The 15001-nt window shown below is 33.0% G+C and overlaps 5 protein-coding genes across 6 annotated transcripts; 2 read left to right on the plus strand and 3 right to left on the minus strand.

Moving 5' to 3' along the window:
- The first annotated feature begins 1089 nt into the window (after positions 1-1089).
- On the plus strand, positions 1090-1607 carry LOC101898637 (immediate early response 3-interacting protein 1). The gene is made up of 3 exons (XM_005176890.4): positions 1090-1288; positions 1344-1442; positions 1507-1607. The coding sequence occupies exons 1-3, from the start codon at positions 1201-1203 to the stop codon at positions 1560-1562; spliced, it is 243 nt and encodes an 80-aa protein (XP_005176947.1). The 5' UTR covers positions 1090-1200; the 3' UTR covers positions 1563-1607.
- LOC101900358 (biogenesis of lysosome-related organelles complex 1 subunit 2) lies at positions 1411-2232 on the minus strand. The gene is made up of 2 exons (XM_005176900.4): positions 1803-2232; positions 1411-1745 (listed from the first exon to the last, which is right to left on the minus strand). Exons 1-2 carry the CDS (start codon positions 2157-2159, stop codon positions 1608-1610), a joined length of 495 nt encoding a protein of 164 aa, XP_005176957.1. The 5' UTR covers positions 2160-2232; the 3' UTR covers positions 1411-1607.
- A 606-nt stretch (positions 2233-2838) lies between these two features.
- LOC101898464 (uncharacterized) lies at positions 2839-6679 on the plus strand. Of its 2 annotated transcripts, none has more exons than XM_005176889.4 (5): positions 2839-2891; positions 4884-5063; positions 5119-5240; positions 5420-5971; positions 6029-6679. In XM_005176889.4, exons 2-5 carry the CDS (start codon positions 4902-4904, stop codon positions 6444-6446), a joined length of 1254 nt encoding a protein of 417 aa, XP_005176946.2. In that variant the 5' UTR covers positions 2839-2891; positions 4884-4901; the 3' UTR covers positions 6447-6679. The 2 variants fall into 2 exon arrangements, with proteins under 2 accessions (XP_005176946.2, XP_058987586.1); XM_059131603.1 differs by lacking the exon at positions 2839-2891 and adding an exon at positions 4755-4821.
- Positions 6680-8520: 1841 nt separating this feature from the next.
- LOC101900182 (zinc finger protein 888) lies at positions 8521-10335 on the minus strand. Its single transcript, XM_011298015.3, has 2 exons — positions 10084-10335; positions 8521-10023 (listed from the first exon to the last, which is right to left on the minus strand). The coding sequence occupies exons 1-2, from the start codon at positions 10237-10239 to the stop codon at positions 8584-8586; spliced, it is 1596 nt and encodes a 531-aa protein (XP_011296317.2). The 5' UTR covers positions 10240-10335; the 3' UTR covers positions 8521-8583.
- Positions 10336-11976: 1641 nt separating this feature from the next.
- Positions 11977-13175, minus strand: LOC131806830 (nurim homolog). The gene is made up of 3 exons (XM_059131592.1): positions 12720-13175; positions 12479-12649; positions 11977-12419 (listed from the first exon to the last, which is right to left on the minus strand). The coding sequence occupies exons 1-3, from the start codon at positions 13044-13046 to the stop codon at positions 12156-12158; spliced, it is 762 nt and encodes a 253-aa protein (XP_058987575.1). The 5' UTR covers positions 13047-13175; the 3' UTR covers positions 11977-12155.
- Between the last annotated feature and the right edge of the window lie 1826 nt (positions 13176-15001).

The raw sequence follows: 15001 nt of genomic DNA on the forward strand, positions 1-15001 counted from the left end.
GTATTTTCTAATTACAAACATCCACAGTTTTTGTTTTATTTTTACTCAAAAATAAAAGGAAATTGTTAAATTGTCAATGTTGAAATTGTGTGTTTTACGTGTGTGGTGAACTGAATACTTCGAGTTTTTGGTAACGCTTATGGGTAAAATAAAAAGATAAAGTCACTTTAAATAAGCATACCCATATTTCACTGCATGGAAAGAGGTTTCCATTTCTGCATATTGTGTATATAATGGATTTGTAAAAATAAATTTTGACAATGAGATGTTGTCAAATGAATAATTTGGAAGAAACATTGTAAACATAAACATGACTCTACCTTCTTAATTCTACCTTGGTAACGCTTCAAGAATTGAAATTATATAAATGCTGGAATGCTTCTAACGTACGAAACTTCAAAGTCGAATAATTTCAACTGAAATCATGACTTAATCAGAAACGTGGCTCAAATTCAAGAAACTAGGAAAATGCAACTCTGTACCGGAGTCCTCTAGTGCCAAATAGACTTTTTAATGTGCAACAAATTTTGGTAATTTATTTAAAACAAAATTCTCATATATAAGGGAAAACCAAGAACCAAGCATGAAATATTGAAGTTGTCCATAAATTTGAATTTAATGTAGTGGGGCTGTACAGTTTTATCCCAAAATTGCACATCTCTTGCCCATTAACGTCGAGAATATGCATTTCTGTTGCAACTGAATTTCAAATAATTTCAAATTATTTTATTTTTTTTTATTAAAAACAGTACACAAACAAACCATGGTGGAAGAATACAGGTAGATGCATCAACGCTTGGGAACATTGATATGTCAACGTTTTTAAAATGATTTTCCAAAAATAAGTAGATTTGTATATGTTTTCCTATACGACGCCATTCGAAGGTTGTTATGATATGCATTTTTTAACAATTTCAAATAATATTTCATTCAAAAATTTCAATTCCAAAATTTGTTTGACAGTTCATTGTCCCAGCAGCTGTGTCGATGCTTCTACCTATATTCTTCTACCATGGTGTATACCCTACATAAATGTACGAACTAGTTGGTTCCGATAGTTCTTATTCAGCAAACGCAATCATTGAACACATTCGTTTTGAAATGCCAGAACTCTATGTGTGACAATTAACTAAACGTCATCGTTTTTATTCCTGAAGACTTCAACTCAAAACTTACCGAAACTGCAAAACATTATTAAAAATGTTTACATTATGGACATTAGTGGAAGCCTCTTTGCTATGTTTGAATGCCGTATGCGTTTTACATGAAGAAAGATTCCTTGCCAAATGTAAGTAAATTACGATTGATGGAGCCTTCACTCTTAACCTGCCTATCTATTTTAGTTGGTTGGGGCGGACAGCAACAAAATACTGAATTTGGACAACCAACCGCTAAAGCACAAATCCTAAATTTGGTGAGATCGATCCGCACTGTGGCAAAGAGTATGTATAAACCGTCTTTATTTTCTAATGGTAAGGGTTATTAACATGGCTTTTTGTTTTTCAGTTCCTTTGATATTTCTCAACATTATAGCAATCATATTTAAATTACTACTTGGATAATCAAAAGCATTACGATGAACAATAAAATACTTTGGTTTTCTACAATTACATGTGTGTTTTTCTTTGTAAAACTGATTTAACGCGATTTTCTAGAGCTATTGAGTAGGCATCCAGTTTATATGCAGCGGCCTCTAATTTGTCTACAGTGTCGGAAATCTCATCAATCTGTTGCATTAATGGTACCTGTCAACGAGGATTGCTCAGCATTAATTGAGTTCCAATTTTGTTTATCTTACTTACCAATGCCTGAAACTTTACACTCAAATCCGCTGTAGAAACTGCCAAATTTTGTGCTATTTGCCTCATATCTGAATATTTTCCAATTGTTGCTCGATTCATATTCTCCAATAGCTGATAGTCTTCAATGGGTGCCTGCAGTTCGTTAGTTATATATTCTTCCGTTTTACGAAACATTTTCGTTGCCAGTTTACTTAAGTTGGGGTCATGGGGGTCAAGAGCTTCAAAACTACTAGTACTAGTTGATAATGTTGGTCCTCGGATTGGTGAATCCAATTGTGGGTTATGTGATGTCTGTTGTTCTGGATGCTGGATTTGAGATCCAGGGTTTGTGATTGATCCTTCATTGTTATTGGACATTTTTGATAGATTATTGGATGTTTACAAGTCACTTTTACGCTGTGTTTTGTTTTTATTTAGATACAATATCGACATAAAGTAATCGAAAAATATCGAGAGTGAATGTATCTTTGTTATCGAATAAATACAGTAAATGCCACTTACCAGATATATGGCAAATAAATCTTATGGTCTGTTCCAGTAACTGCAAGAATCTACTACTTTTGCAATTTTCTTCGATATTATAAAGGGAAAATTATTTTTTTGTAATATTTCTCGATGTTATAAACGAAAAATAGGTTATCGTGGTGAAAACTCTTACATTCTTGCAGTTGGGGGGTAGTGCGAGAAAAGATAGGAGGAGGTCACTGTTTAAAGAATATGCAAATATTGAAACTAAAGAAATGCAAAGTTTACAATATGAGTTAGTATTTTTATTTATTTTTTGAAGTCAATCCAAATGATTATATAAAGATAAGGACTACATTTCAAGAATCTAAGAGAATATACTACTAGTTCTTGGTCTGTTCCAGAACTTCAAGAATGTAAAACTTTTTATTACGATAACCTATTTTTTCGTTTATAACATCGAAAAATATTGCAAAATTAGTACATTCTTGCAGGTTCTGGAACAGAGCATTTGCAATTTTTCGATATCATGAATGGAAAATCGGTTATCGTTTTTAAATCTCCGGCGTTCTTGAGATTCTGGAACAGACCAATTATTACGAATTGTTTTCTTACAGACCGCTGGTAAGTAAAAAATGCCATATTGTTCCATTCATCCTATGCGGCCTTTTGGTGGGGTTCCACACAAACTCAGGGGGTGCGGTCATGCAGGGGGTTCTCAAGTGCGTTTTGAGGCCCTACATGTTTATTGTTAATTTTTCTTGGCTTAACTCTAGTTTAGTAAAAACTCATCATCGAAATTTTTTCCAGTGATAGGTATATTTAACTTGATCTCGGGAAACAATTTTTTTTATTGGGAGACGGACCTGGGACCACAGAGTTTTGACCCAAAAATCCGGGTTCAAGACCCCGACTAGACCCGGATCCAATTACCCGCTATATATGTATTGTTGGAAAGCTTATGAAAATACCTATCCAACAAGTTGTCACATTATGGGGTTCGGAAGTTATTGTCAAATTATCGATTTTTTGGTCCCGGATTTTTTATAAAACCTCCAAAAAGTCGAAAAAGGGTCCATTATGAGGGTCAATCAGATTGATGCCAAATTATTACTGACAGTCATACCTTTCCAAATTGCTACAATTTCTGCTATATATGGATCATTCCATCCAGATATATGGATCATTCCATCCAGATATATGGATCATTCCATCCGCATAACCTGATTCTAACCATTTCATTAAAATTATGTTTTCAATAAAAAAGGTTTATTTCATATGTCTCAAGTTTAGAAAACTTTAGTTAGCGTTAGCCGATGTGGGACATACCCAGAGGAGAAAATCTCAAGTCCCGGCACAAGATCGTCCAATTTGTCCCCCATTAAAAGAATTAAAAAAAGGAAGCACCACCAATTTTAAGAGTTTTATAAATAAAAAGGAAATTAGCAATAAAATAACAATAGGTGTGTCTGGTTACCCTAAAATTTGTAACAATTGTTACAAATTGTTACTGGAAGTCGTCAGTTAACCCGAAAGTTCTGCAAAAGAGAGCGGTTGGAGAGAGAAATGTTGACAGTTCTTTCAGTGAGAGTTTGCAAATTCTTGCTGGACAAATTTCTTCTTGTAATCACTTCCAACTCTTCTTCTTCTCATTCATCGACATACAATCAGATGCTTTCTATATTCCTGCCATGGTAGAAAAATACAGGTAGATGCATCAACGCTTGGGAGCATTGATATGTCAAAATTTTTTTAATTTATTTTCAAATATAAGTAGCTTTTTATATGTTTTCTTATACGACGTCATTCGGAGGTTATTATAAAATGGCTTTTTCAACAATTTTTACAAATTTAAAAAAATTTTCATTCAACATTTCAATTCCAAAATTGGTTTGACATTTCATTGTCTCAGCAGCTGCGTCGATACGTCTACCTATATTCTTCTACCATGATTCCTGCCTTAAACGAACGTTGTATTTAAAAAAGCAAAGTCATATGACAAAAAATCACAAACGGCTGTCATGAATTGACTATAACATAACAAACATACATACATCGACACTCAAAGTTTTTAAATCTTAAATTAACAGAAATAAACATAAATACAGCCTCGATAAGATGCGGTTCGCGTAAACGATAAAGCTTGTATTTATATTTAACTAATATGATATAATAATAATTATTGCACATTAAAACAACAATGCATTTAAGTTTGAGGTCTATGTATTTTCAAAATAGAGCAGAGAGAAAACTCATAATTGAAACATATTCTTAATTAATTCAACAAAATACTATAATCCATTTAAAAAGGTCGCTATTCCCTTGTTTGTTGTAGTCATTAAAATCAAATATAAAAAAATATGACCACGATAAGATACATGTGTGATTGTGCTATATCATGAAGCCATTACTTTAAACTTAAATACATATCTACGTATGTACGTACAGTCAAATGTGACATGATAATAGTTATGGCACATTCTTTATTAACAGATTAGAAACGAAAGGAAAACCACAAAACCAAAGTCTATATACATACTTGTTTTCCACAAAGGTCCCCAAACCATTCCAAGAATTGTCTATTCTCTGACTTATTTCAAGCATTTAACTTTGCAGTTGTCATTTGTATTAACCATGTCTTTGCTTAACGAGGAACGAAAATTAACAAATCTGTTCGATGGCACAGAGTGGAATGTTTATCAGTCGAAGTTGCTAAATTTGGGAGTTGGAGCCCCTGGCACTGATTTACTTCAATACTGTGGGGATATATTTTGCAAAGCCACGGAGCATCGTATGGTTTGTATTATAATTAATGAAAATCTAAGCCAATTTATAAATAATTCATTTGCAGAAAATTGATAAGGAAGAAAATTTGTCTATGCTTTTTCAATATGGACCCACTTCTGGCATTTATGAAGCAAGATTTGAGATTGCTAAATATTTTACACAAATGTATGGATCTGAAGTAAAATGGTAAGTTTTATAAGGCAATTTGTAAAAATTTCGTTTCGAAGGTATTTTTCAAAAAAATTCAAAATGGTCAAACCCTTTGTCGCTCTAAGAAATTACGCTGTATCTTAAATATGTAGTTCCTTCTTAAAAAAAATCTATACAACACAAATTAAGTATGGAATATTTCTTCTATTTGTTAGTGAAGATTTGATCATAACCAGCGGGGCCACGCAAGGATTACAATTAATACTCTCAACGTTGGTGGATTTAAATGGTTACGTATTTGTAGACGAATATACCTATATGCTAGCATTGGATTGTATGAAACAATTCCAAACGCTCAATATTGTGTCAGTGAAATTAAATAAGAATGGAGTGGATTTAGACGATCTTGAACAGCAATTGAAAGAAAAACAATTTAAAAGCGAGAAAAAAGAATTCTGGGCCATGTACTATACGATACCAACATATCACAATCCAACTGGTATACACTTTTCCCCTGAAGTATGTGAAGCCTTGGTCAAATTGGCGAGGAAATATGATTTTCTTATATCTTGTGATGATGTCTATAACATTTTATGCTATAAAGGAATGAAAGTTCAAAAAAGACTGTTCGCTTATGACGCAAAAGATGATGCCGATTATAAAGGCCATGTCATATCAAACGGAAGTTTTTCAAAAATTTTGGGACCAGGCGTGCGTTTGGGCTGGATGGAAGTACCAAGGAGAATGAAAACATTATTGGATTCAAGGTAATAATGTAAATAGCAATGTAAAGTCTTTTCTCTTAACTTTTTTTTTTGATGTAGTGGATTTATCAATAGCGGTGGCTGTCTGAATAACTACACATCTGGCATAGTGGCAAGTTTATTCCAGCTGGGATTAGCCCAGCAACATATTCAGCGTATGTTTGATGCATACAAGGAACGCATGTTAGCCACCTGTGAAGTGTTTGAAAGAGACTTGCCAGCTGGCTGTCAAATAATAACTCCAGAAGGTGGCTATTTTATATGGATATCTTTGGGAGAGAATGGCAAAGCATCAGAGTTCCTTAAAATGTGTATGGAAGAAGAAAAAATATTTTTCATAGTTGGATCAAGATTTGCACTTCATCCGGACAAGAGAGACAATAGTTTCCGACTATCTATAGCTTTTCACAGTAAAGATAAGCTAATTGATGCAGCCGAAAGAATATGTCGCTGCCTTAAAAAATATTTAAACAATTAATGCAATATGATATGAATTTTTATCTATAAAAATGTTGACAAAAAAAAAAAAAAAAAAAAACGATAATAATCAGGCATGTCACAGAAGTTTTACGAAATCGATTTATTTCACCTTTTCCAAATCGTTACGATTTGCTTTTGCTTCTTCAGCACTCGTACGTTTTGACTATTCCGGAAAAAAAATCATTTCACATTTTTGAAATAAAAATATGGTAACTCCATGAAAAAAAAAGTCGTAAACAAATTATTGACAATTAAAAAAGGAGTTTAAATTGTTTTTTATAATATAAACACCAAAAGTAAAAATGCCAGGGGCTTCAATACTTGCTGTAATGGATGAATAAATAAATCAGCGGTCTACTGAAAAAATTCGTCGCCGGACATTGAGGAACGCATCAGATCCTTTATCTCACTCAAATGCAGAGTAAGGATCCACCATTTTTAGTCCATTGTGTAAAATAATGTAAAGTTAAGAACGAGTCGTATTTGCTTTTTCCTGTTCTACAGCATATTTAAGAGTTTCAAGTTCAACTATTTTGAGTTTCATTTCGTTCCGTTCACGCATTCTCTTTTGTATTTCAATATTATGTAACTGCTCTTCCACATACTTTTTTTCCAGGATGTTACAAAGTCTGTCCAACTTTTCAGTTTGTTTTTTCATTTCCTTACTGTTATCTTCTAGAATTTTACAAATTTTTTTCCAAGTTTTGTAAATGAGAATTTTCCTCAACTAAAAGCGCATTTAGATCTTGCTTTGAGGGAGTTCTTGCCCGGGGTCTTTTTACTGCAGGCGTGGGTTTTGCTTTTGTTAGGCTACCCGACACTTGTCTTATTGGTGTAGATGGCGGAGAACACGATAAGCTTTTATTTCTAAGTCGTTTTTGAATAGGTGTTCGCGAACGGTTTTCTTCCAATGTTGGTGTTCTTGGATCAATTGCCAATGTAGAAACATTTTTAAAAGCAGCTGGAATGCATGATCTTGGTCTATCTTTTTTATTTAAATCGAAGTGGTCTGCTTTGAAGTTGAGGGTGAAAAATTAAGCTCTTCGTTTTCAGATTCACGTAAAACTAATTGACTTGATTTTCGAGTTCTTGGAATATGTGTAGGTGATGACGAATCAAAGTTTTCTTTTTCAGAACAACTGAGATCTAATTCACTTACAAAATCCGCAAAGCTTACTGCACCACCAACTCCATCGACACTTTTATACAATCCGCAAATTCTTATTAAACTGTTCTCGTGTTCACTGAAAACATATTGATTGATATCACCACCACCAGTTCCTCGCAAGTCCTTTTAATTACTTTTCATCATGGATTAGAAAAATAATAAATTTTTTGTAAAATAAATTCCAAAAACATGTTCATTCTAAGAGAATTTGGTTAATACAATATTTTCTGTTAAATGTATGTGTCTTCTGTTTATTTTTTACGTTAAAATCACTAAACATTTCAATTTCACCCTGCTTTTTGAAAGTGATATCAAAACGCAAAATTTTTGCGTTTTCCGTTTTTTAGAGAAGCTAAAACCGTTTTCGTTTTCACTCTTGAACGATTTTACATTCTGTGACATGCCTGAATAAAATAATTTATTTAATATGTGTTTCATTTTGTATCACCATGAGTAGTCATAGTCAGGTGATTCCAAGCGGAAAATACAGTCATTTGAGAGGTTTAGAGTTTTTGTAGTGTTTTTGATTTTGGTTTCTCATATCTATATTTTGACCAATTTTTTGGGACAATTTTCCAGTCATGTAAAAAAATGCGTCAAAATCGAACATAGCAATAATTTTGACGTAGGCTGAGGTCATAATTCTGCACATAGTCTAGTTTCGAAAACAGTTTATCAAACAATTGGAAAGTGTTTTTAATCGAATGACAAAACTATGTCTACATTTTGTGAAACCCTCCAAAATAGGTATTTGGATATAAAAAATTCATGCGTGCGTTTTTTATGGTTTTGGGACTTTGTAAGATTACCATGAAGAATTTCTGGTGGGAAATTGAAGGTATTTAAAACGAGGCCTCAGTTAATAAATTTCTCGTCAAGTAACTCAAATCAAAAATTCAGCCACTTGATAATATTAACAATAAAATGTTTATTTTTTGTGAAATCCGAATGGTTTTTGTGAAAAATATCAGCTGGACTCCAACTCAGTTCCTTTCCTTAATGCAGAGATTTCTTCACGAAAATTATGGCGTTTTTGTTGATGACGCCTCATATCAATATTCCGCCAAAATTTCTCTGAACATTGTGTACATTGAATCGATTTTCCTGTCGTGTGAATAGCCAAATGCTGTTTTAAGTGACACAGTTGTGTGAAACGCTTTGAGCAGAGGTGACACTCATGTTTACGTTCATTTTGATGTAAACTAAGGACATGTTTTTTCAAATGGTCCAATGTTGCAAACTGTTTATCGCACAATTGACAAATGTGTTTCTTAAACTGTGTGTGAATACTGCGAATATGCTGTTTAAGGTTGAAAGTCGAGTTGAATTCCTTAGTGCAGTATGGACAATGTATAAATGCGGCCTCGGTGTTTTCAATGCACTTTGTCCTTTTATGCAGCTGGTAATCTCTAATGGCGGAAAATGTTTTTTTACATGATTGGCATAATAATAAAGATAGTTTGTGGGTTTCAATCAAATGCCGAAGCAGTATAGGCATTTTGTGAAATCTCTCTAAACATTTGGGGCAAAAAAATGCATCAGTGTGTTTTCCATTGTTTTGGTTGTCTGTAGGATTGTCATGAAGCATTTCGGGTAGATGTAGATCTAAAGCCTCCCAACATTCAGAAAATTGGAATGAATTCTCATTAGTATGAGCCAGTAGAAACTCATCCAAAAATTCCTCATGCATTTCTAAATCCATGTCATCTTCATTCAGTGTTTCGTGGTCCTCATGTTGTATGGCTCTGTCAGCCTTCGATGAATGAAATTCATCAAAATGAGATTTAATATGTTCATCGGTAGACATTGAAGTTATTTCTTCACATTCTCCACAGAAGTAATGAAGGTGCGTATGGCTGTGTACATCATGTATGTGTCTTGTGAGATATCCTTTGGAAGCGAAAAATTTACCCTTACATATGCAACAGGAGAATTGCTGCTTGTTGTGCAGCAGACTTTGATGATTTGCAAGTGTCTTGTCATCTTTAAAGCATAAATGACAAAATTTGCAAATAGAAACGCCTGCTATTTTCGTTTCATTACTGCAATCCTTTTCATGAGCTTTTAGGTGTTTATATGAACTAAAAGTTTGCTCACATTCCAAGCATCTGTACACCCGAGGAGTGTTATTTTCTGCTTTGCAAATTTTTGGAGTTGCTTCTGTTGCGTTTGAAATTTTTGGTAAAATGGGTCTCGCGTTTTCCCTTTCACGTTTGTTGGTTTTTAGTTTCTTGCCAGTAATTTCATTGGGGATTATCGTCGTGGTGCTGTGTTGAACTTTTTCTTCTGCCTCATTAGTCTTTCTCAACAATATTACCGATTCTTTTATTTGTTGCCCAAATTCGAAACAACTTTTAAGTTGTGTTAAACATTTATCGCATATAGACCAGTTGTCGTCTAAAAATAACTATGGGAAGAGTTATTAGTTCATCATTGAAAAACCAATATATGTATGCATTTTATTTACTTGAATAATATCTATGCAAAAAATCTTGACCATCTCTGCAATTATAACCCTTTGTCCTTTGGAAATATCAGTGCTTTCATATTTTAGTTTCGTCGGAACGGCTTTACTTCTCTGGGCACAAAAAGTGCAGCAATAAAAGTTAGTGGTGTTATTCATTTTCAAGTCGGAAGTAAGTCTTCTATTTAGTAACTTAAAAACAAAATTAAAAAACGATCACAACTTCTAAAAAGGGCAGGATAGACTGAATTCATGTACTACACTAAACGCATTTACAAAATACCCATTAGTGCATAGAACTAAGCAATAACTAGGTCAAACATACAATTCATGCATGGTAGAAAAATACAGGTAGTCGCATCGGCACAGATGCTGGGATAATGAACTATTAAAGCGATTTTGAAATTGAAAATCGTGAATGAAAAATTATTGAAATTTGTAAAAAATTTTTGAAAAATTCATATCATTACAACGTCCGATTTGCGTCGTATAAGAAAACATATAAAAATCTACTTATTTTTGACAAAGCGCTTTAAAAATTTTGACATATCAATGTTCCCAAGCGTTGATGCATCTACCTATATTCTTTTAACATGAATTCATCGTAACATCCATGGTAGAAGAATACAAGTAGTTGCATCAACGCTTGTGAACATTGATATGTCAAATATGTCTAGTTTTTTTTTCAAAAATAAGTAGATTTTTTTTATTTTTTGTTTACGCATTTTTTAACAATTTTAACAAAATTGAATAATTTTTCATTCAAAAATTTTAATTCCAAATTTGGTTTGACAGTACATTGTCCCAGGAGCTGTGTCGATGCGACTAAATGAACTAGAAAAATGCATCTAGTGTTTTTAATTTTTTAAACAAAATCAAAAACAATTGTCAAAATTTCTTTACATTTTGGTGGCTGTTTGTTTATATTTTGTACCCTATGGCCCATATACGCCATTGTCCAAGAATAAGGCTCCCTTCCAAGCCCGCAGACTATCAAACTTAATGTCAAAAGGAACAAATAGAATTTAATTCCAGCTGGCGAAAAATTATGAAATTTTTACTGAAGGTGGGTCTTGTTATCCTAATCCCAGCGACATAATTTTTTTTGGGAAATCAATATTTTCCGAGATACTTTTTTATATCTTAATCAATAATCGAAATAAAAACTTAACAATGTCACTACAGGTAGGTTGTTGTACCCTGACAGAACATTTTCGGGAGGTGGATCCATACTTTCCGAAATATAGAGTTCAAAACAAAGGGCTTGAGATGTTCTTCTCTGGGGTTTTTAAAGTTGCCAGCCTTCGATCAGGGCTTTAGATTTTCACCTCTGATGAATGTCCAACACCAGTATCGCGAACCAAAGCTTTTTAAATCAGCCGACCTTCGGCCAGGGCTTGAGATTTTCTCCTCTGAGGTATGTCCAACCACGGCTTCGGGAACCAAAGTTTGCTTAAATTTAATATTTTTCAAATAACCGACAAAATATAAGGAGGGCATTTCTTAAAATTTGGAACCCTATATTTCAGGAAGTATGGACTCACTTCCCGAAAATGTTTTGTTGTTGTAATCGGGATACGAAAATCTACCTGCATTTTGAATTTCGATTATGGTGCTAAACTCAATTTAAGCCTTTCGTCTGACTAGTGTAACGCCCTACGGCATTTTCAGATGAAATAGTTTATACATATGTGCTTTCACATTTGTGTATTTCCCTATATATCTCAAAATTTCCAATATAAGGTGTAAAATTGCCTTAATAAGGTGTTACATCATTCAGAAGAGATGTCCCACAATCTTCTGGGAAAAGCTCTGCTAGAAAAAGCCTCGCATTTGGTTTATTCTGGTATATTCTCTGCATATGCTTCTTTGTAATAACTTCAAAATAAATACTAATTTTGTTAGTTGTATTTAATTATTTATTTATCAAAAGTTTTAAGTATTATTTTACGTTATAATAAGCGATGTAGTGGTGATCTAACAAAAATTAGACGTTAAAATATTCAGTGATTCAAATGGAGGGGATAATGTTTCTCTTAAAATATGTTAAATGTGTTATGATATGTAATAAACCATTAATGAGATTTCAGCTCTTCTTTTTTGCGCTGCAACTGACATTTTTGATAAATCAGATCACTGTGGTCGGTGGACCAAGCGAAGTACATGTATGCAGTTAACATTACCGCCAAAAGCAAACGATCTAAGGTCATAAGATTTGTGGCCCACAAGATCACTGTCAAACCAACAAAGGATGGATGCCGGACATGTGAAAACAGATGTCTCAGCTCGAACGATTTGTATGCCAAGGGTTGGGCATAAGACTTAATATCGTAGTAGGCCTGAAAAGAAAATTTGTAAGAGAAAATTGTGTTTTCCACTAAAACAGTTCCGAACAAACCTGCTTAATTCCAATAATTTCTGGCAAGTCCATTATCATACTGCCACCACAAATAATCATCCACGCAAATGCGTGCAACAAAACAAATGACCACCATAACCATTTGTATGCATCGACATCTACTTGCCACAAAATTATAGATGATGCTGTTATCCAATTTTTCATTAAATACTAAAAGACAGAAATTCAAAACATTCATTAAATACAAAACTGTGGTAGTATGCTGCGACAAGGTACATACATGTAAACAAAACGATGATGTCAAACTATAAATAGCCCGCTCAGCCGATGCTAATCCAATCGATTGAAATACTTTCTTCGCCCAAGATGATTTCATAAAGCTATGCTGGAATATGAAAAGTATCAGATACAGGGTGTTGAAAACCATCGGCCCATACGCTGTCTCCAGACGTGACTTGTTATCCAGCAAATTGAAGACCCATGTATAGATTTTTGAAGTTTTTCGAGGCGCTGACAAAAATTTTACTAAATGAGTTACCACGTACAAGGTATAAATAAATGATACAACGGCGAGCAAGAGAACGACATATTGTTTAACCGATGCCATTGTTAGCACCAAAATATGATAGTACTCTGTTATTAAATAAAATAATGAAACTCTTTTTTGTTATAAACAAATGGAAGAGCTTAATATGTCCGTAGTATTTTGATTATCGATAGAGATTTATAGTTCCTTACTGAGCCAGTTCGATTAAACGTTCCATTGAAAAGAGCAATGAAATCTAGTTCATTCTAGTTCCCTGAACTAAATGTACGTTATAGCGCGTTTACACACACAATCTTTCGTATTAATTGTGACCATGGTAGAAGAATACACGTAGTCGCATCGACAGCTGCTGGGACAATGAACTGTCAAACCGATATTGTAATTGAAAATTTTGAATGAAAAATTATTAAAATTTGTAAAAATTGTTGAAAAATTCATATTACAACAACCTTTGATTTGCGTCGTATAAAAAAAAAAAAAAACATTTAAAAATCCAATTATTTTTCATAAAACATTTTAAAAATTTTGACATACCAATGTTCCCAAGCGTTGATGCATCTACCTATATTCTTCTACCATGATTGTGACGATTGTTTATTGTGATTACAAGGACTAATAGCATGTTTCCATTGGAAACCGAACAACGTTGTTCGCTCTCAGAATTAGGTACACGAATTAACCCGTTCATACGGCACGATTCGTAATTCATAGTAAAATAATTCCTTTTTTCAAAATTTTGTTTGTTGATTTTAATGGGAGTTTATACTAAAATACATTAAATTCTCACTAATATGGATAGAAGAAATTATTATTTTTCTCCCAAAGATTTATTAAAACATTAATTTTATAATTTTCATTCACGTTTCCAACTTTTTGTGTAAATGTTGACATTTTGAACATATTTTTGTATTTTTCTATTTTTAAATTCTGCTGGAGAGACACTTGTCAAACATTTTTTCTGCCGATACAAACATTTTGAAAATATTGCCTCTTTTGTTTCCTGTTTTCTGTGGTAATTTCAACTCGTGGACAAAATGCGTACCTCGGATGAGAGAGAAAACAAAATTTACTTTCGTTTGAATGTACATACGCTATTCTACATTGTAGTTTTCATTCATAAATTTCAGTCTTCCCAAAATTTTTCAAAATTTCATTAAATTTTTCTATTTATAATTGTTAAATGTCATAATTTATTTTTTCGATAAATGCTCTCATTTGTTAGGGATGGGACATATTTTTTCGTTGTTCTGAGAGTGATTTGATTTGAACAACGTACAAATATGAGTGTTCGCTCAGGAAATTTTGTGTGCAGAATTAGGTAGTTTTTTCATAGTTAAGGGTCAAACAACGAATAGAGAGCGAATCAAGTGCAGTAGAAACGCCACATAACCCAGATATAGATTTCTATGTAGACGCACTCTTAGCATCAGGAAATAACATGGTAGAAGAATACAGGTAGATGCATCAACGCTTGGGAACAGAAATTGATTTTTATAAATTTTCTTATATGACGCCAATTGGAGGTTGTTATGATATGCATTTTTCAACAATTTGTATAAATATAAATAATTTTTCTTTCAACATTTTCAATTACAAAATTGGTTTGACAGGTCATTGTCCCAGTAGCTGTGTCGACGCGTTTACCTATATTCTTCTACCCATGGTACAATGAATTCAAGGTAGGGCAGAACTACCATATGATTTAAATTTTTTTATTTTTCTGGCTTAATATGTCAACTTCATTTGCTTATGTGTGTGTTTTCTTTTCAATAATAAAAAAATGTTTAGAAAATATTCAAATTCGGGTGTTTTCAAAATGCTTATTGCAACGAATGCATCTACAAAATTTACAGTTTTTGTCGCGAAATAAACCATACAAGATATATAGAACATGATATTGAAAAGAAATTTTGACTATTCATTCAGTTTTTGCGGTTTTAAATTATTTATTCAAAATCAATGCAACAAGTTGTTTGCTTTTTTATTGTTTTGATAGTAATTCTGACATTACAAGC

This window comes from Musca domestica, unplaced genomic scaffold (assembly GCF_030504385.1).
Source record: "Musca domestica strain aabys unplaced genomic scaffold, Musca_domestica.polishedcontigs.V.1.1 9, whole genome shotgun sequence".
Lineage (NCBI taxonomy): Eukaryota > Metazoa > Arthropoda > Insecta > Diptera > Muscidae > Musca > Musca domestica.